The 19660-nt window shown below is 45.9% G+C and overlaps 1 protein-coding gene across 1 annotated transcript in view; it reads left to right on the top strand.

Annotated features, from left to right (window-relative positions):
- The window catches only part of MEI1 (meiosis inhibitor 1), a 120692-nt gene that overhangs the window by 80758 nt on the left and 20274 nt on the right, over positions 1 to 19660 (top strand). Inside the window, exons 20-26 of the mRNA XM_011978757.1 lie at positions 5494 to 5769; positions 10790 to 10955; positions 13331 to 13435; positions 15878 to 15988; positions 16277 to 16437; positions 18952 to 19033; positions 19221 to 19396. Coding sequence (XP_011834147.1) covers positions 5494 to 5769; positions 10790 to 10955; positions 13331 to 13435; positions 15878 to 15988; positions 16277 to 16437; positions 18952 to 19033; positions 19221 to 19396 — 1077 coding nt within the window. The remainder of the gene's footprint in view (positions 1 to 5493; positions 5770 to 10789; positions 10956 to 13330; positions 13436 to 15877; positions 15989 to 16276; positions 16438 to 18951; positions 19034 to 19220; positions 19397 to 19660) is intronic.

The following is a 19660-nucleotide window of genomic DNA, read 5'->3' as shown; positions in this document are numbered from 1 at the left end:
TGGCGTGATCTCGGCTCACTGCAACCTCCACCTCTCGGGTTCAAGTGATTCTCCTGCCTCAGCCTCCTGAGTAGCTAGGATTATAGGAGCCTGCCACCACACCCAGCTAATTTTTTATATTTTTAGTAGATACAGGGTTTCACCATGTTGACCAGGCTGGTCTTGAACTCCTGATCTCAGGTGATCCACCCGCTTCGGCCTCCCAAAGTGCTGGGATTACAGGTGTGAGCCACCGTGCCTGGCCCAAAATGTTCTTTATAGCTATTCATTTTCTAGTCCAAGATTCAATATAGAATTATACATTACATTAGGTTGTCATGTGTCCCACTTTAGTTTTTTTTTTTTTGGTCTTTGAACAGCTTCTTACCTTTTTTGTTTTACGACTTCATGACATTGACATGTTTTAAGATTACAGAATAGTTATTTTGTAGACCGTTCCTCACTTTGGATTTTTCTGATATGTCTTCATTATTAGGTTTAGGTTGTACATTTTGGACAAGAATACCACACAAGTGATATTGTGTCTTCAGGAGGCATATGATGATGGTTTTTCCCATTATTGGTAATGTTTTTGGTGATTACTTGATGTGTTAGATTTCTTCAGTATAAAGTTACTATTTTTTGGCCACATGCAGTGATTCATGCCTATAATCCCAGCACTTTGGGAGGCCAAGATGGGAGGATTGCTTGAGGCCAGATAGTTGAGAGATCAGCATGGGCAACAAAGGGAGAGCCTTTCTCTACCAAAAAAAAAAAAAAAAAAAAAAAAATTCAGTTACTATTTATCTCCTTGTAACTAATAAGTATCTAGTAGGAAGATACTTTGAGGCTATGTGTATATTCTGCTCCTCATCAAACTTTCTCCTAGTTTTAGCATCCATTGATGATTGCGGGCTGAATGAAGATTACAAAACAGTGATTTTTCTGATACAATTTCTTTATATATATATATATATACACACACACACATACATTTGTTTTTTAGACAGAGTTTTGCCCTGTCGCCCAAGCTGGAGTGCAGTGGCGCAATCTCGGCTCACTGCAACCTCTGCCTCAGGTTCAAGCAATTATCCTGCCTCAGCCCCCCAAGTAGCTGGGATTATAGGTGCCTGCCACCATGCCTGGCTAATTTTTGTGTTTTTAGTAGAGACAGGGTTTCACCATGTTGGCCAGGCTGGTCTTGAACTCCTGACCTCATGATCCACTCGCCTCAGCCTCCCAAAGTGCTGGGATTACAGGCGTGAGCCACCATGCCTGGCTTACAATTCCTTCTATATTTTTTAGTTGGAATTCTACTGTATGGATGTTTTCTTTCTTTTTATTTGTTTATTCATTTTACTCAATATTATTATTATTTTTCGAGACAGGGTCTTACTTTGTCACCCAGACTGGAGTGCAGTGGTGTGATCACAACTCCCTGCAGCCTTGACCTCCTGAGCTCAAGCAATACTCCCACCTCAGCTTCCTGAGTAGCTGGTACCATAGGCATGCACCACCATGCCTGGTTAATTTTTTTTTTTTTCTGTAGAGACGGGCTGGTCTCAAACTCCTGGACTCAGGCAATTCCCCTGCCTTAGCCTCCGAAAATGCTAGGATTACAGGTGTGAGCCGCTGCTCCTCTCTCCAGTATTATTTTTGAGAATTACTCATGTAGATTCATGTTGCCCTAGTTCATCAGGAAGTTGTTCTGATTAGAGTGAAAAGAAAGGTTAGGAGGGAGGTGAAAGAGAGTTTAGAAGGCCAAACAGGGACCATCAAGCTACTGGAGGCAGGGAAGCTCTTTGTTCTGGGCAGCTGGTAAAGCTAAAGAGGTGTGAGTAGAGGAGCACCCTTCATGGTCACTGAGGTCCTTGGTGAGCAATGGGACTGCCTAGGTGGGGTGGTGCTGCAAGGGACACCTTGCCTCCTTTCCTTTGCTTCTGTCTCTGATGTTACCTTCTCTGTGTGGTATCTTCTATGAGAAGGCTTCCTTGGTGCCATTTACCTCTGAATGCCCTCTGTGTAGAAGCAGGATAACCTTGTATACCAGCATTGTGCAGAAAGGCAGGACTCTTGGGTTCACATTCTGGTTCTGTTGCTAATGTTCTGGGCCTTCCTTGAGAGATCTCCTTCCCTTTCTGGGCCTTGGGCAAAGTTATCTCTGAGATCCTTTCTGATTCTCATGGTCTTTGAGCCTTTGTGGAAGCAGTGGAGGAGATACACACTGATGTGTGTTGAGGTATGTGTCTGAGGATCCCCAATAGCCGGAGTGTGGGTGACTCTGTGGGGATGGATATTTCAGAGTGTCCGGCCCTACTTATGCCTAGAAGCTCTTCCTTTTCAGCAACTTCATTCCAGTTTGATTAGCATTTCCTAAGCTGTTGAACACAGCTCTATGCCCATGGTTTTTTATTTGCTTCTCAACATTTCAGCGGCTCAACCAATGTGGATTGACCACTTGACATGAACTAGGTACCATGTGGGGCTCTGTCAGGTCTGAAATGAATCAAACAAGTTCCTTGCCCTCAGAGAACACAAGTTTGTCAGGAGAGACAAAAAGATCTCCTATGGGGCAGGCAGCTACAGTAATGATGCTCTCCTGGAGCTGGAGGACTGGCCAAGAAGCAGCAAAGCACAAGGGGAAAGATTGTGTCTGATTACACAGCATCAGGAGAGGCTTTGTGGAGGAGATGGAGGAGGTGAAGGGAGAACCTTGAAGCTGAGAGTAGACTATGATTTAATGTGCAGAAGTGGGAAGATGCCCAATCTATCCATTCAAGGAAGGAAGCCTAGCTTAATGTGCCTTAGCTAAGTCATATGGGAGGTAGAATAGAGAGGAGCTGAAAAGGTAGACTTAAGTCTTTATTAAAATACTTGAAAATGAAATTAGGCCAGGTGCAGTTGCTCATGCCTGTAATCCTAGCACTTTGAGAGGCCGAGGCAGGCGGATTGACTGAGCTTAGGAGTTTTAGACCAGCCTGGGCAACGTGGTGAAACCCTGTCTCTACTAAAATACAAAAAATTAGCCAGGCATGGCAGCATGTGCCTGTAGTCCCAGCTACTTGGGAGGCTGAGGCAGGAGAATTGCTTGAACCCGGGAGGCGGAGGTTGCAGTGAGCTGTGAGCTGAAATTGTGGCACTGCATTCCAGCATGGGTGACATAGTGAGACTCTGTCTCCAAAAAAAAAAAAAAAAGAAAGAAAGAAAATGAAATTAAGGGAGCAATTCCATTTACAATAGCATCAAGACATTAAATACTTGGGAATATAACTTAACAAAGTATAAGGACTTTGTATTAGTTCTCGCATTGTTATAAAGAACTACTAGAGACTGAGTAATTTATAAAGAAAAGAGATTTATGTGACTCACAGTTTCACAGGCTGTACAGGAAGCATGGCTGAGGAAGTCTCAGGAATCTTAATCATGGCAGAAGGCAAAGGGGAAGCCGCCACATCTTATATGGCTGGAGAAGGAGGAAGAGAGTGAAGGGGGAGGTGCTACAAACTTTAAAACAACCAGGTCTCATGAGAATTCACTCAGTATTACAAGAACAGCAAGGGGGAAGTCCACCCCCATGATCCAGTCACCTCCCACCAGGCTCTTCCTCTAACATTGAGGATTATAATTTGGACATGAGATTTGGGCAGGGACACAAATCCAAATCATATAAACTTATATAGTGAAAATTTCAAAACATTACTGTTTTTCTCTAGTTTTTTTTTTTTTATTAAAAATCTAAACAGATTGCATTCATGAATTGGAAGACTTAATAGTGTTAAGATGGCAGGCTCTCCAAATTGATCAATAGATTCAATGCAATCTGTATCAAAATCCCAGCTGTACTTTTTTGCAAAAATGAACAAGCTGAACCTAAAATTCATATGGAAATGCAAAATAGTCAAAACAATCTTAAAAAAGAAGAACAAAGTTGGAAGACTCATACCTTTTTTATTTTGGAACTTGCCAAAAAACTATAGTAATCAGGATAGTGTGGTACTGACATATAGGGGTAGACATATAGATCAATGGAATAGAATTGAGAGTCCAGAAATAAACCTATATATTTATGGTCAATTTTTGATGAGGATGCCAAGATAATTCAATGGGGAAAGATTTGTCTTTTCAGAAAATTTCCAGGAACAACTAGACATATATATGCAAAAGAATGAAGTTGGACTCTTAACTCATACTGTACACAAAAATGAACTCACAATGAATGAAAGACCTAAATGAGCCAAAACTGTAAAACTCATATAATAGCATACTAAGGAATTTTTTTTTGTTTGTTTGTTTTGTTTTTTTGAGAAGGAGTTTCACTCTTGTTGCCCAGGCTGGAGTACAATGGCGCAATCTTGACTCACCACAGCCTCCGCCTCCCAGGTTCAAGCGATTCTCCTGCCTCAGCCTCTCAAGTAGCTGGGATTACAGGCATGTGCCAATATGCCCTGCTAATTTTGTATTTTTAGTAGAGACGGGGTTTCTCCATGTTGGCCAGGCTGGTCTCAAACTCCCGATCTCAGGTGATCCGCCCACCCCGGCCTCCCAAAGTGCTGGGATTACAGGCATGAGCCCCTGTGCCCAGCCTCATACTAAGAAATTTGAACATTGTTATATGTGCAATGGGAAGAGGTAGGTTTGTGAGAAGTAAGAAATTATTCAACAAGGCGGGGCATGGTGGCTCACACCTGTAATCCCAGCACTTTAGGAGGCCACGGCGGGTGGATCACCTGAGGTCAGGGTTCGAAACCAGCCTGACCAACATGGAGAAACCCCATCTGTACTAAAAATACAAAATTAGCCGGGCATGGTGGCACATGCCTGTAATCCCAGCTACTCAGGAGGCTGAGGCAGGAGAATCACTTGAACCCAGGAGGCAGAGATTGCAGTGAGCTGAGATCATGCCATTGCACTCCAGCCTGGGCAATAAGAGCAAAACTCTGTCTCAAGAAAAAAAAAAAAAAGAAAAGAAATTATTCAACATACCTCCCCTTCACCCCTTCTGTGCCAGGCCCTATACTAAGTGCACAGATTAATCTGTCACAGTCCTACCCTCAAGCAGCTTTCAGTCTAGTGTGGGAGGTAGACATGCACACTGACAATTACAACCCACTGTGGTACCATCATCAAGCTGGGTTTGTTGACCTCAGCACTATTAACATTTTGCACAGATCATTCTTCTTTTGGGATAGGCTTTCCTGGCATTGTAGGATATTTAGCAGCATCCCCACTCTCTCCCCACTAGATCCTAATAGCATTCCCCCAATCAAGGAAGTAAAAAATGTCTCCAGACTTTACCAAATGTCCCATGGGAGCAAAATGACCCCTAGTTGAGAACTTCTGTTATAAGGTAAGTAGAGTGGTATTTTCTCACTAGAGTGCCTTGGGATGAGCTAGCCAAGGTGTCCTGGAATACTGAGATGCCAGTACATTTTTCCTAGTCATCTCTTGGCCATGTTGGGGTCTCTTGGGTCCTCTGCACGGTATATTTACCTCCTTTCTTTGTTTTGCCTCTAGACTATGGTCAGTGCAGTCAGAAAATTCCTAGAAGGCATCCCAGACCTGCAGCTAGTCTATACCCACCATCCGCTCCTGCTCAGGTTCTTTCTGTTGTATCCAGAGCTCATGAGTAGGTATGGGTACCGTGTCCTGGAACTTTGGTTCTCCTGGGAAGAGAGCAGCTGTGAGGAACTGGATGATGTCACCTCTGCTGGGCAGCCCGCCCTTCCTACCAGCTTAGCAGTCCTGTTCCAGTTGCTCAGAAGCATCCCCAGCATCCTGCTCATCTTGCTGGTAAGCAACCACTCATCCATTTCTACATTCAGAAATGGTGGGCCTTCTCTCTGAGAGCCAGTTTACTGACATCAGGAGGGACCCACATTTGCTTCAGCCCACCATCACTGTCTACATGTGAGTTGGGCGGGGGGTCTTTTCTACTTGTAGGTGCCTGGTTTCTATAAATCCATACTCTCCTAAGTCTAATGGAAGTCTACCAACTGAGACATGTGTGCCTCTCTTCCCCCCAGGGGATGACACTATAAAATGCAGATCTTAGTCACTATCCGCTCTCACCTCCCTGTCATCTCTCAAGCAGATTCTGCTGACACAAGGTTTAATGTCAAAGGAAGCCCATGGGGCATGTAGATGGAGATTTCTGATGGCAGAGGGACTCCTCCTCTTTTTTGCCATGACTCACATGATAATATTATATGTGCATTACTTGCTCAGGCATACCTAGAATTGTCAGATGCCCCAATACTTTTTTTTCTGGAGACAGAGTCTCACCCTGTTGCCCAGGGTGAAGTGCAGTGGCATGATCTGGGCTCACTGCAACCTCCACCTCCTAGGTTCACACAGTTCTCCTGCCTCAGCCTCCCGAGTAGCTGGGACTACAGGCACACACCACCAAACCCGGCTAATTTTTTTTTTTTTTTTTTGTAATTTAGTAGAGATGGGGTTTCACTGTGTTGCCCAGGCTGTCAGTACTTTTTAATGAAGTACATTACTGAAATTCCCATCAGGAATTAGATGGGTTAATTAGATTAGATAAGATAAACTGCCTAGTGGCTGGCTTTAACTCAGCTTTTTTTCCTTCTACTCAAGAAAGCACATTGAACAACAAATTAGATACCAAGGAGAGTAGCAGGGAACAGAACTAAGATACTAGGTTTTCTTCACCAGATGAAATATTTGGGGTCAGTTCCTCACACATAGTAGGTATTTATAAATTATGACCCATTGAATTATGGGTCTGGACAGATCTAAGTCTGTCTAGGGATAGTAGTGACAATACAGTCATGCATCACTTAATGATGGGGATACATTTTTAGAAACACGGTATTAGGTGATTTTGTCGTTGTGCCAACATCATGGAGTATACTTACACACATCTAAATGGTCTAGCCTACTATATTTAGGTCTATGGGATGACCTGTTACTCCTAGGCTATAATCCTATATAACATGTTACTGTACTGAATATTGTAGACAAATGTAACACAGTGGCATTTGTATATCTAAACATAGAAAAGATATAACATGACTATGTCTTATTTTTTTCTTTCTTTTTTTTTTTTTTTTTTCTTGCTCTGTTGCCCAGGCTGGAGTGCAGTGGCAGGATCATGGCTCACTGCAGTGTCAATCTCCTGGTTTCAAGTGATCCTCCTGCCTCAGCCTCCCAAGTAACAAGAATTGACTGGGTGCTGCAGCTCATGCCTGTAATTCTAGTACTTTGGGAGGCTGAACTGGGTGAATCACCTGAGGTCAGGAGTTCAAGACCAAGTAGCTATAGGCATGTGCTACCGTGTCTGGCTAACTTTTATATTTTTTGTAGAAACAGTGTTTTGTCATGTTGCCCAAGCTGGTCTCAAATTCCTGGCCTCCAGTGATCCTCCCACCATGGCCTCCCAAAGTGTTGGGATTACAGGCATAAATGACTGTGCCTGCCATTTTTTTCTTTTTAAATACGTGAAACATAGGCTTAGAGAGATTTGCCCATGGTCACAAGAGTTGGGAATCAAGATATTAAAACCCAGATTTTGACTCCCTTTCTATCAGTTATTCTGTCTGAGGCTCTCTTTTTACTCAGTCTATTTATTCTCCCTGGGTTATCTCATTCACACTCATGGCTTTGTTTGCCTCCTGTATAGTGATGACTCAAATCTCTGCGCCACCCCTGACCTCTCTCCTGAGCTCAGACCCATGAAGTCAACCATCTGTTTGACATTTCTGCCTAAAATGGAGCTCATTATCTCCTCTTCCAAATTCCCTTTTTCAGCCTGGGTCTTCCTAGAATGGAGGTCCCTCACTAACTGAAAGCTGTGCTAGGCCGCTAACTTCACGGGATGTAAATATTAAAAGAAGCAAACCAAACAGAAATTGAATCTCAGGAGACCAAATACTTAGAGTGTACATCCCAGGGAAGCTGGAGTGGATGCCCCACCATTTATCCTGGTGACCCAGTCCTTGTCGTTGAATGTGCACCATCCTCATCACCTCTCCTTTCTGGAGGTGGTGGAGGTCAGGGCAGAGAGGAGTCTTGTGCTTCACTTGGCATAGAGCTTAACAGAAAGGAGTTGCCTTCAAGACGGGTTGTTGCATAGAGGATTAGGAAGATAGAGGCTAATCTGAACTTCAGTTTCCTCCCACAGAAAATGGAGAAAACATGAGGGTAGATGAGATAGTATGTAGGAACACTCTTGATTTGCTTCGCATAGTGGGCTGTCATTCACTAATCATTGACTCTGCCTCTGAACCAGATAAAGTTCATCTCAGAGAAGCTAATTGAATTGCCCAAGGTCATATAGTTAATAAGGGTCATGGCTATGACTGGAGCCCAAAGTGAGTAAGTTTTTCACTAACTTAGACCCTAGAGACATCAATGGTAAAAAAGAACAACAGGGAGACCGGGCGTGGTGGCTCACGCCTGTAATCCCAGCACTTTGGGAGGCTGAGGCGGGTGGATCACAAGGTCAGCAGTTAGAGACCAGCCTGGTCAACAACGTACAATTTAGTAGCCCGTCTCTACTAAAAATACAAACAATTAGCTGGGCATGGTGGTGGGCGCCTGTAGTCCCAGCCACTCGGGAGGCTGAGGCAGAAGAATCGCTTGAACCTGGGAGGCGGAGGTTGCAGTGAACCAAGATCGAGCCACTACACTCCAGCCTGGACAACAGAGCTAGACGTCATCTCAAAAAAAAAAAAAAAAAAAAAAGAACAGTAGGGAACAACTTTATTGTCTGTTCATATATATAATTCTTACCATTTCTCCCCAGCTTCTAGCCACAGGAAGGAAAAAGAGTCTAAAAATTTGTGTTGATAACCAATTTCTGTTTTTGATATGGGTAATTAACAGCTGAAAACAAAGCTGTTAATTGCTACTCTTATCAATGGGTGGTTTTTCATGTAGCTTGTTTAGATGTGAAGGGACAATGACATCACAGAAACTCTGTTTGTTTCCTCCTTGGCCAAGTTACCCTGGTCTGTCTAGTCCCAGAGAGTTCTGGACAGCAGAGACTACAGATTGGGTCATGGTTTTGCCCAGAGCCTTCCCACTGATCCATATGGTGGGGTCTACACATTCCTCTTCCTTCAGCATTCACCATAGCCACTCAAAGCTGAGAAGCTCCTTCCTTTTATACCTTTAACATTCATTAACTCAGACTTCTGAGGGACTAGCTCTGTGGCAGTGGGGCAGTGATGTGTTGGTGAAGGTGCAAGACCAGGAAACTGGTTTGACTCTGGGCTCTATGACCTTGCACAAATCATGCTCCTCCCTTCCCACCGGGCTTCAGCCTCATACTCTGTAAAGGAAAGGTATTGGAAAAAATTATCTAGATTCTTTCTAGCCCTCCCATTCTTTGACCTTTTCTTTCCAGAGATGTTTTCTGAGTCCCTGCAAGGTGACAAAGATGAAGTAGACCTCATCCCTTCCCTTCATTAACTCACAGTGTAGTAGAATTTACAACTTTATTACTTTCTTGATAATGTAAACTGATTAACCTGCCCCAGTTTTCTCATTTGAAAAATTGGGGTGACACCTATATGGAAGAGTTATTGTAGAGGTATAAATAATGTATAAACAAATATACAACTACTGTATAAACACAACATAGTACCTGACACTATTAGGCCCTGAGTGGTTGTTGATATATAGTTGTTTTTCCAGCAACTGTGGAGGTTTCTAAGAGTCAAACTTAGACATGCCTGTGACCCCATCCCCTCCTTCTGCCCAGTGATCAGCACACCTGGGTTTGTCTGGCCAGATGCATTGTAGCCATATCTCTCTGTGTGTCAGGAGCTGCCCTCCCTGGAGAGAGAGTCTGTGTGACCTTGGGTTCATAACCCTCAGTCCTAACTAGCCCAGCACATTAGCCTGTCCAAAGGAATTGGCTTCTTTGAGCTAGTGGGAGCCAGGAGCTATCAGTAGGGTAGCCTCTGGTGCAGCTTCTGACTGACTTTGTCTTTAACATATACTCATTAAAATAACTCTGAAAGCAAAATAAAAAGCAATGTCCTTTCCCATCTTCCGAGCCTAAGGCCTTTATAGCTTAGGGCAGAGATAGCCAGATGCCTTGGTAGAGAAGGGGCCTGACCTGGTCCTCACTTCCCTTATCGTGCATTGAATCTGTCCTTTTGCAAGAGGGAGGCATCCTGGAAAATAGAGCTTTGGGCTTGGAGTTAGGAAACCTGCATTCAAATTCTGTCTGTGCCACTGGCTTATATAACCTTTAGCAAGTCATGTAATCTCTCTGAGCCTCTGTTTTCTCCTGTTTGGGATGGATTTAATAGGATGGACCTATTCTTTTTCTTTTTTTTTTTTTTTTCTTGAGACGGAGTCTCGCTCTGTCACCCAGGCTGGAGTACAGTGGCGTGATCCTGGCTCACTGCAAGCTCTGCCTCATGGGTTCACGCCATTCTGCCTCAGCCTCCCGAGTAGCTGGGATTACAGGTGCCTACCACCACGCTCGGCTAATTTTTTGTGTTTTTAGTAGAGACAGGGTTTCACCATGTTAGCCAGGATGGTCTCGATCTCCTGACCTCGTGATCTGCCTGCCTCAGCTTCCCAAAGTGCTGGGATTACAGGCATGAGCCACCGCGCCTGGCCTAGGATGATCCTGTTCTAAGGGATGGTTGTGACGTGTCAGTGCACCTAGAAGAGCCTTTGGTACATAATAGGTGCTGAGTAAGTGACAGATTACCCAGTTTTTGTGACACTCTAATTCTGGGCCCTTTTCCTGCCCCTCTATTCCGCATTGTCACTTTTCCCCAACTGCAGTACCCTCTGATCTCTCGCTTTCTTCTCTCCTGCTCAGGACCTCATCTATTCCAGCCCAGTGGACACAGCTCACAAGGTACTGATTAGCCTGAGGACCTTCCTGAGGAGGAATGAGGATATACAAGTGGGTGGTCTTATCCGAGGCCACTTCCTGCTGATCCTGCAGCGTCTGCTAGTGGAGCATGGGGCCTCCCCATCAGAAGGTCAGTCTGCAGCTGCTGTGGGCACACTTTGACCTGAAAGCCAGTCGAGAATGGGCATCTCTACCCTTGTTAGGTCTGCTCCAGGAGAGAGAATCAGGATTTTATCTGAAAAAGGAAGGCCATTGTGGTATCAAGCTAAACTTCACCTCCTTTTTCTCATTGCAGAGTGGGCATACATCATGCTTGGTTTGCTGTGTGTGTGTTTAACATGAGTGGATGTGTTTGATGTGTGCGTGCATATCCCCCCCGTGTGCAGCATGTGCTCAGAGTTGTTTGTCACAAGCATGGCAGCCCCCCATGGGAAGAAGAAGGTGGAAAATCTGAAGGAGGCTGGAGGCAGCAGCAGTCCACAGGGGCCGGGAAGGGAGGTGGATCTGTGATGTATTGGAAGCTCCCAGTGAGATCTGGGGGAATAGTTTCCAAATCTGGCATGGTACTCACTGGAGTCAAGGAAGCTTGATGTTTGGTACAGTATGAAGACACTGAAAATTGGGATTGGTTTATTTTATTGTATTTATTTATTTTACATTTTATATATTTTATTTTATTATTATTTTATTTTATTTTATTTTTGAGACAGAGTCTCACTAGACTGTCACCCACGCTGGAGTGCAGTGGCAAGATCTCTGCTCACTGCAACCTCCACTTCCCGGGTTCAAGCAATTCTTGTGCCTCAGCCTCCCAATTAGCTGGGACTTACAGGCGTGTGCCACCACACCTAGCTAATTTTTTTTGTATTTTCAGGACAGACGGGGTTTCACCACGTTGCCCAGGGTGGTCTCAAACCCCTGAGCTCAAGTGATCCGCCCACCTCAGCCTCCCAAAGTGCTTGGATTACAGGGGTGAGCAACTGTGCCCGGCTCAATTTTTTTCTATTTTTAGAGAAGTTGAATTTTTAAAATAATTTTTTTCTTTTTGAGACAGGGTCTCACTCTGTTGTTCAGGCTAGAGTGCAGTGGCATGATCTCGGCTCACTGCAGCCTTCACCTCCCAGGTTCAAGTGATTCTTCTGCCTCAGCCTCCCTCGTAGCTGGGATTACAGGCACGCACCACTGCGCCCGGCTAATTTTTTGTATTTTTAGTAGAGGTGGGGTTTCACTATATTGTCCAGGCTGCCCTCGAACTCCTGACCTCAAGTGATGTGCCTGCCTCAGCCTCCCAAAGTGCTGGGATTAGAGGTGTGAGCTACACACTCGGTCTAAAATTATATTTCTAAGCAAAGCGAGAGGTAATCTGTAGCTGCTTGACAGAGGACTGAGGGTTTGGAAGTAGATTTAAGGGTGTCAAGAGGAGATGAGTTATTTCTTTTCAGGAAAGGACAAGCCATGTTTAACTGATAATACTGGTTAAGAACCTTAAGATTTAGTGGAAACATAGTGGGAAGGCCATGGGCATTGGATTCAGATTTGGGTCTATTTGAGCCATAGACGGTGACTTATAAACAACGGAAATTTATGTCTCCCAGTTTTGGGGGCTGGGAAATCCAAAATCAAGGTGCTGAAAGATTCAGTGTCTGGTGAAGGCCCACTTCCTGGTTCATAAATGGCTGCCTTCCTTCCTTCCTTCCTTCCTTCCTTCCTTCCTTCCTTCCTTCCTTCCTTCCTTCCTTCCTTTTCTTCTTTCTTCTTCTTTTTTTCTTCTCCTCTTGTTCTTCTTCCTCTTTTCTCCTCCTTCCTTTCCTTCTCCCCTCCCTCCTCCTCCTCACTTCTCCTCCTCCTTTCTTCCTCCTTCTCCTCCCCTGCCCCCCACAGCCTTGACCTCCTAGGCTCAAGCAATCCCCCAACCTCAGACTCCCGAGTAGCTGGGGTTATAGGCATGTGCCAGTATGATGGCTTATCTTCTTACCGTGTCCTCACATGGCAGAAGGGGTGAGGGAGGGAGTTTCTTTCAAAAGGCCACTCATCCCATTCATGAAGATTTTGCCCTCATGATTCAGTCATCTACCAAAGATCTCACTTCCTAATACTATCACATTGGGGGTTAAGATTTCAACATGAATTTTGGAGGAACGCAAACATTCAGACCATAGCATCCTGCCACTTTCTGGCTGTGGGACCTTGGAGAAGTCACTTAGCCTCTCTGAGCCTCAATTTTGTCAATACAAAATAGGAATAACAATCCATGCTTCACATTTTTTTAGTGGGATTAAATGAAATAATGAATTCCTGGTACCAACCTATGTCTGGCACTTAGTTTATCAGTCATACCTGTTCTAAATAAAATAAATAGGAGTAAATCCCAGCAAAACACCTCACCCCTTAGGAAACAGAAAACTTTGAACCTATTATTAAGGGCCATTAAAGCAGGGCAGGGTGTCTGACCTTCAGGTGATCTGAGCATCAGGCTTCCTGCCTAACCCTCCGTCTTCTTCACAGCCTCGGGGAACCTACCATTGCTGCTGAGCCTCCTCTCCCTGATGCAGCTCAAGAATGTGTCAGAGCAAGAACTGGACAGCATGGCCATGAAGCTCCTTCACCAAGGTGCCCTGGCTGCTTGGGATAGCATCCGAGGGTCCAGGGCTGGATGGGCAGTGGGTGCTCACTAAGTAGGCTGGTGGTGTTCTTTCTTCTACTCTTTCATCCCTTTGGAAGAGGCTAGTAGGTCAGTCTATCCCTAGGGTTTTCTTGCTAAAGGACCTCTCAGGGCTTTCTCTGCTTGTTCTCTGGGAATGTTTGGGAGACACCCCACCTCTGCAAAAAATCAGCATTATGAGGCCGGTTGAGGGGGGCGGTGCTCATGCCTGTAATCCCAGCACTTTGGGTGTTTGAGGCAAGAGGATTATTTGAAGCCAGGAGTTCAAGACCAGCCTGGGCAACATAGTAAGATCCTGCCTCTACAAACAGCCAGTCCTGGTGGCTCATGCCTATAATCCTAGCACTTTGGGAGGCTGAGGCACCGTGTCGGTTGAGCTCAGGAGTTCAAGACCAGCCTTGGTAACATGGTGAAACCTTGTCTCTACAAAAAAATACCAAAAATTAGCTGTGCGTGATGATGCAGACCTATATATAGTCCGAGCTACTTGGAAAGGCTGAGGCGGGAGGATTGCTTGAGCCCAGGACGTCAAGGCTGCAGTGAGCTATGATCTCACCACTGCACCCAGCCTGGGCAATGGAGTGAGACCTCGTCTCTAAAACAAACAGATCAGTGTGTGACAGGCACAAGCTCTAGAGTCAGGAAGGCCTGGGTTTGAATCTCAGCTTAGTCACCAGCAATCATCTAGTCTCTGTGAGCCTTAGGTTCTTCATAGGTAAAGTAGTAGTACTTTCCTAACCTAGGGTTAAGATAAGGAATACTTACCTAGTTAGTTAGAGAATGTCGCACAGTGCTTGACACACAGTAGGCCTTCAACAGATGCTATCCATGCAGATTCCTTTTTTTCCTGGCACAAAGTCAACTCTCCACCTCATCCTACAATTGACTCAGATCTGATGATCCAGTTCACAGTTCTCCAGGCTTCTTTCTTACACCCCAAACCTCCTTGGTTTCTCAACTCGTGATGCTGTCATCACTTCATAGGCAGCACCTGCAGGAAGATTTGCTGAGGGAAGATTGAAATGAATAGGAAAAATGATGTGTCTTCAGTGTCTGTGGACCCCTCCCAGGTCCTCTAGCCACAGGTGAAGATGGGGCACCTTCCCTGCCCGGAGCTCAGTCCATCTCATGAGAAGATCAGTGTCAGATTCAAAAAAAGGCTACTGGGGACACATTGCAGATGGCCTCAGCCTGGTGCTAGTCATCACCAACCTGTCTGTGAGATCACGGCTGACACTAAGCTAGGAGGGAGATTTGTGTGTGACAAACTCAGCCTTCAAAAGAGCCTCTGACAGGGAGTAACAGGCTGAAACCCATATAATGTAATGTATTAGGACATTTACGTATAATCTTTGAGCACTTCTATATGAGAGCAGAGAGTAAAGGATTGTGGTTCGGGGTGGAGATACTGTTGTGGGAGGGAGCCAAGACCTGCTTGTCTGGGTGACCACAGAAGTCAGGGTGTGATGTGGCTGCCAAAAAGTGAATGGAGATGTAGGTAGGTTTCATATTAGGATGGGGATAGGGAGATGGGAAGTAGGAGTTCCCAACAGTAAAGGGATATGTTCTATAGATGTCTACAGTGTAATGTTGCACTGATGAGTCCTGGGAGAATGCAGAAGCAGCATCTAATCTTGCCTTGAGAGGTTAAGGAAGGCTTCAAGGGGGAGATTAACTTTGAGCTGAATCTTTTTTTTTTTTTTTTTTTTGGACAGGGTCTCACTCTGTCACCCAGGTTGAAGTGTAATAGCATGATAATTGCTCACTGCAGCCTCAACTTCTCGGGCTCAGGTGATCCTTCCACCTCAGCCTCCTGAGCAGCTGGGACTACCAGTGTGTGCCACGATGCCCAGCTAATTTTTTGTATTTTTTGTGGAGAGACGAGGTCTCACCACGTTGCCCAGGTTGGTCTCAAACTCCTGGGCTCAAGCAATCCACCTGCCTCCGCCACCCAAAGTGTTGGGATTACAGGCGTAAGCCACTGCGCAGGCCTGAGCTGAATCTTGATTGCTGACAAGGACTAGAGGAGTTAGCCAAATGAAGTGATGTGAGAGAGGGGATGTGGCAAGTGCAGGGAACTGCACTTCATTCGACGGTTAAAGTTCCCTTGGGAAGGTGGTGACGATGTTCAAAGGATCCTTTTGAATTCCTGAAGTCTTCCTGGCTAATGTGCAGCTGTAGGATGCTTGCCTGATGTTTGTCTAGATGGAAGGTGTGGATGTGCCTTGAGGTTTGTCACTGTGTTTCTTTCCATTGGTTGTAATATCAGGGATACTTAGTTTGTGCTTGCTCCCCAAGACTGACGTCTGAAATAACCGGTCACAGGCTACCACCTGTGACAAGTGTGAGTGTTGTGCGACAGGCCGCCTGGGGACTCTCATCTCTTGCAGTAAGCAAGCTGTGTGGGAAGTGCAGCCCCACTGACGTGGACATCCTGCAGCCCTCCTTCAACTTCCTGTATTGGAGCCTTCATCAGACCACACCCAGCAGTCAGAAAAGAGGTGCAGGGGCCTGGGCTGGGACAGTGAAGAGTGCTGGGCAGTCTGTGGTCCTCTCTACCTCAACTTTTTCATCTTAAAAAAATGAATAGGGTTCTGTGTGTGTGGCTGGTAGTCATAAGGTCCTTTCTGGCTCTGATAACCTGAGCTTCTGTTACGAAGCTGGGATCCTTAGAGCCTGAGGATGATTCTCTGTTTGTGAAGCCCCCATCAGGTGCTAAGCACCATGGTGGCACTTAGCTGAAACTCCTCTGTAACTCCTGTGGGCCCTGCCCTGCCCACCCCCTGCAGCTGCTGCAGTGCTCCTGAGCAGCACAGGCCTGATGGAGCTTCTGGAGAAGATGCTGGCCCTCACCTTGGCGAAGGCAGATTCTCCCAGAACTGGGCTCCTCTGCTCTGCCTGGCTGCTCACTGCCTCCTTCTCTGCCCAGCAGCACAAGGACAGTTTGCAGGTTAGTCTCTAACTCCTGTGGCTTTGAGGCATGGGGTGGCACTCAAAGGAGTGTTGAAGATCCTGAGTTCTGGTCCCAGCTCTAGGGCTTATTAGCTGTGTGACCTTGGCAAGGTATTTACCCTTTCTGAGCTCAGTTTCCTTACCTACAAAATGGGGAAAACATCTCAGGGTTGTAATCCACTTAACACATAAGGTTTACCTATGCTCCAGGCTCTATTCTTGGCACAGAGGAATAAAAAATGAATATAACATGTGTCCTACCCTTAGGGAACTTGTAGTCTTTAAGCAAAGCCTTGAAAGATAAGATTGTACTCAGCAAAGATAGTGGGGAAAGGCATTCTAGGTAGAGAGAACAATATGAGCAAAGGCATGAAGCTGCACAAATTCAGGACATGCTCTGTATGTTTGGGGAGTGGTGAGGTGCTCTGTGTGACGAGAATGTGGGGAATGAATGGAGCAGAACAGACCAGACGGGGAGGCAGAAGCCAGCCTGCAACCTTGAAGTATAGCATGGCAAGCTGTGGAATGCCGCACATGGTTAACTGTCGTTATTACTGTTCCAGAAAGTGATGCAGGGAAGAGAAGAGCAGTGGACATATCCACAGAGCACCTCTTTCCCCTCAGCCCCTCCCTCTTGTAGGGCCTTGTCATCACAGTGCCCTGCATGAGCTCCTCTGTGGGCTGCTTCTCATGGAAACCATCTGCTAGCCTCTGTGGTATCCTCACACTGTGCCCAATACTGTGCCAATCTAGTGATGGGCACACAGAAGTGACATCAGTTTTAAACTTTGGCCTCTAGAGGGGCAACAAGCTGTGGCAAATCTATGCTCTGGCAAATCCTGTAAGTTGTTACCTGTGGTTGGTTTAGGACAGAAACCTTTCCTAATTTTCTGTGTGAGGCTGCTGGGCTCATCCAGCTGTCTGCAGTCACCTGCCTAGGAGAAAACTTGCATTTTGTCCTTAGCTCTGCCCTGACCCTCAGCTCACACCTAGGCAATTACCTGCTCCCAGCTACCTCCAGTGCCCTAACTCAGGCCTGATCATTTGTGCTCCCCACTAATGTGACCTAGTTACAATCTCCTGGCCACCCGTCTCTTCCCTCCTCTGCATGTCCTATCATTGCAGCCACAGTCTGTTCTCACATCCCTTCTGCCCAAGCTGCTGCCTTTTTGTCCTCCTCTAGGCCTAACCCTCTGCAGCCTTACTTTCTGCCATTTCTACCCACCTTCCCTGTCCTCTGGTCAGGCATTTGTGCTTCTCCCAGTCAGCTGTGCTCCTTCACATCGCCATACCTTTTTTTTTTCTGTTTTGTTTATTATTAATAGACTTCATTTTTAGGACAGTTTTAGATTTATAGAAAAATGGTGCAGGTAGTACAGAGAGTTCCCATATAACGCTCCCCCCCAACCTCCCGACACACACACACACACACACACACACAGAGTTCCCTGTTATTTTATTTTTGAGACAAAGTTTTGTTCTTGTTGCCCAGGCTGGAGTACAGTGGTGCAATCTCAGCTCACCACAACCTCCGCCTCCTGGGTTCAAGCGATTCTCCTGCCTTAGCCTCCCGAGTAGCTGGGATTACAGGCATCCGCCACCACACCCAGCTAATTTTGTATTTTTAGTAGAGGTGGGGTTTCTCCAAGTTGGTCAGGCTGGTCTTGAACTCCTGACCTCAGGTGATCTGCCCACTTTGGTATCCAGAAGTGCTGGGATTATAGGCCACTGTGCCTGGCCTGTCTTAATTTCATAGATGAAGAAAGTAAGGCATGCTAAGAGAGGTGCAATAACTTGCCTAAGGCCATACAACTGATAGGTAGCAAAGCCAGGATTATTATTATTATTATTATTATTATTATTATTATTATTATTAAAGAGATGGAATCTTCGCCCAGGCTGGAGTGCAGTAGCAGTATCCCAGCTCACTGCAGCCCTGGCTTCCTGGCTCAAGTGATTCTCTCACCTCAGCCTCCTGAATAGCAAGGACTACAGGCACATGTTACCATGCCCAGCTAATGTTTTTGCATTTTCTTGTAGAGATGGGGTTTTGCCATGTTGTCCAGACTGGTCTTTAACTCCTGGGCTCAAGCAGTCCTCTCACCTCAACCACCCAAAGTGCTGGAATTACAGGTGTAAGCCACTGTACCTGATCTGAGAGCCAGGATTTTGATTTGGCCTGACTCCAGATTTTTTTAGAGTTAGGTGTATAGTGAACAGAGCCAGAGACTGAACCACAGATGAGGCCAGGGAAGGCTGTCTGGTGGAGGAGGCCAATGAGGATGGCAGAGATTTCGAAGAAAAAGAGTTCTCCAGGTACAGACTTGATTCTCCTCCTAATGCTCCTGAAGCTAGGGCTGGTGCAGCTTAGAGGACTCTGTGTGGTCTCCTCTGTCCCCTTTCGATGCAGTGGATATGTGGGGGGAGGTGATAGAAGAGATTTTCAGGCAGGTTATTTTCTGCCCAGGCTTCCAGAACATGGGGGTTAGCCCTTTACCCTGTGCCCTGCCAGGTTCACCAGACACTCTCTGTGGAAATGGACCAAGTACTGAAGGCTCTCAGCTTTCCAAAAAAAAAGACTGCACTGCTCTCAGGTATTGGTCCACAAGTCTCTAGCAGAAGAAAAGCTTTTCTCCTCGGTTTTCAGATAGGACCAGCACCCTGACCAGCCTATGGTCACTCCATAATTGTCTCATCTTCATTGTCTCCCATCCTGTGACACAGCTGGGTGGGAGGTGGGAAGGAGACAGGAACTGGGTCTAAGGAATCTCTTGCTTCCAGCTGCCATCTTATGCTTCCTGCGGACAGCCCTGCGACAAAGCTTTTCCTCTGCCCTGGTAGCCCTGGTGCCTTCAGGGGCCCAGCCACTGCCAGCCGCTGAGGACACTGTCCTAGCTCCACTGCGAACATCGCAAGTCCGGTCCCTGGTCATTGGGCTGCAGAACCTCCTGGTGCAGGTAAGGCTCTTGCTGAGTGGGGCTTGCTTCTCCCAAGAGCCTGATATTCCTACCAGGGCTTGGAGGGTGGATTGAGTAAGACTTTTTTAAAAAAATTATTTTTATTTAATTAATTAGTTAATTAATTAATTATTTTTTAGACAGAGTCTAGCTCTGTCGTCCACGCTAATGTGCAGTGGTGTGATCTCGGCTCACCACAAGCTCTGCCTCCCAGGTTCACGCCATTCTTCTGCCTCAGCCTCCCAAGTAGCTGGGACTACAGGC

The sequence above is a fragment of the Mandrillus leucophaeus genome, unplaced genomic scaffold, assembly GCF_000951045.1.
Source record: "Mandrillus leucophaeus isolate KB7577 unplaced genomic scaffold, Mleu.le_1.0 Scaffold2, whole genome shotgun sequence".
Taxonomy (NCBI): domain Eukaryota; kingdom Metazoa; phylum Chordata; class Mammalia; order Primates; family Cercopithecidae; genus Mandrillus; species Mandrillus leucophaeus.
Note: the sequence above shows the minus strand (reverse complement) of the source record. Positions and strands in the feature narration are given on the sequence as shown.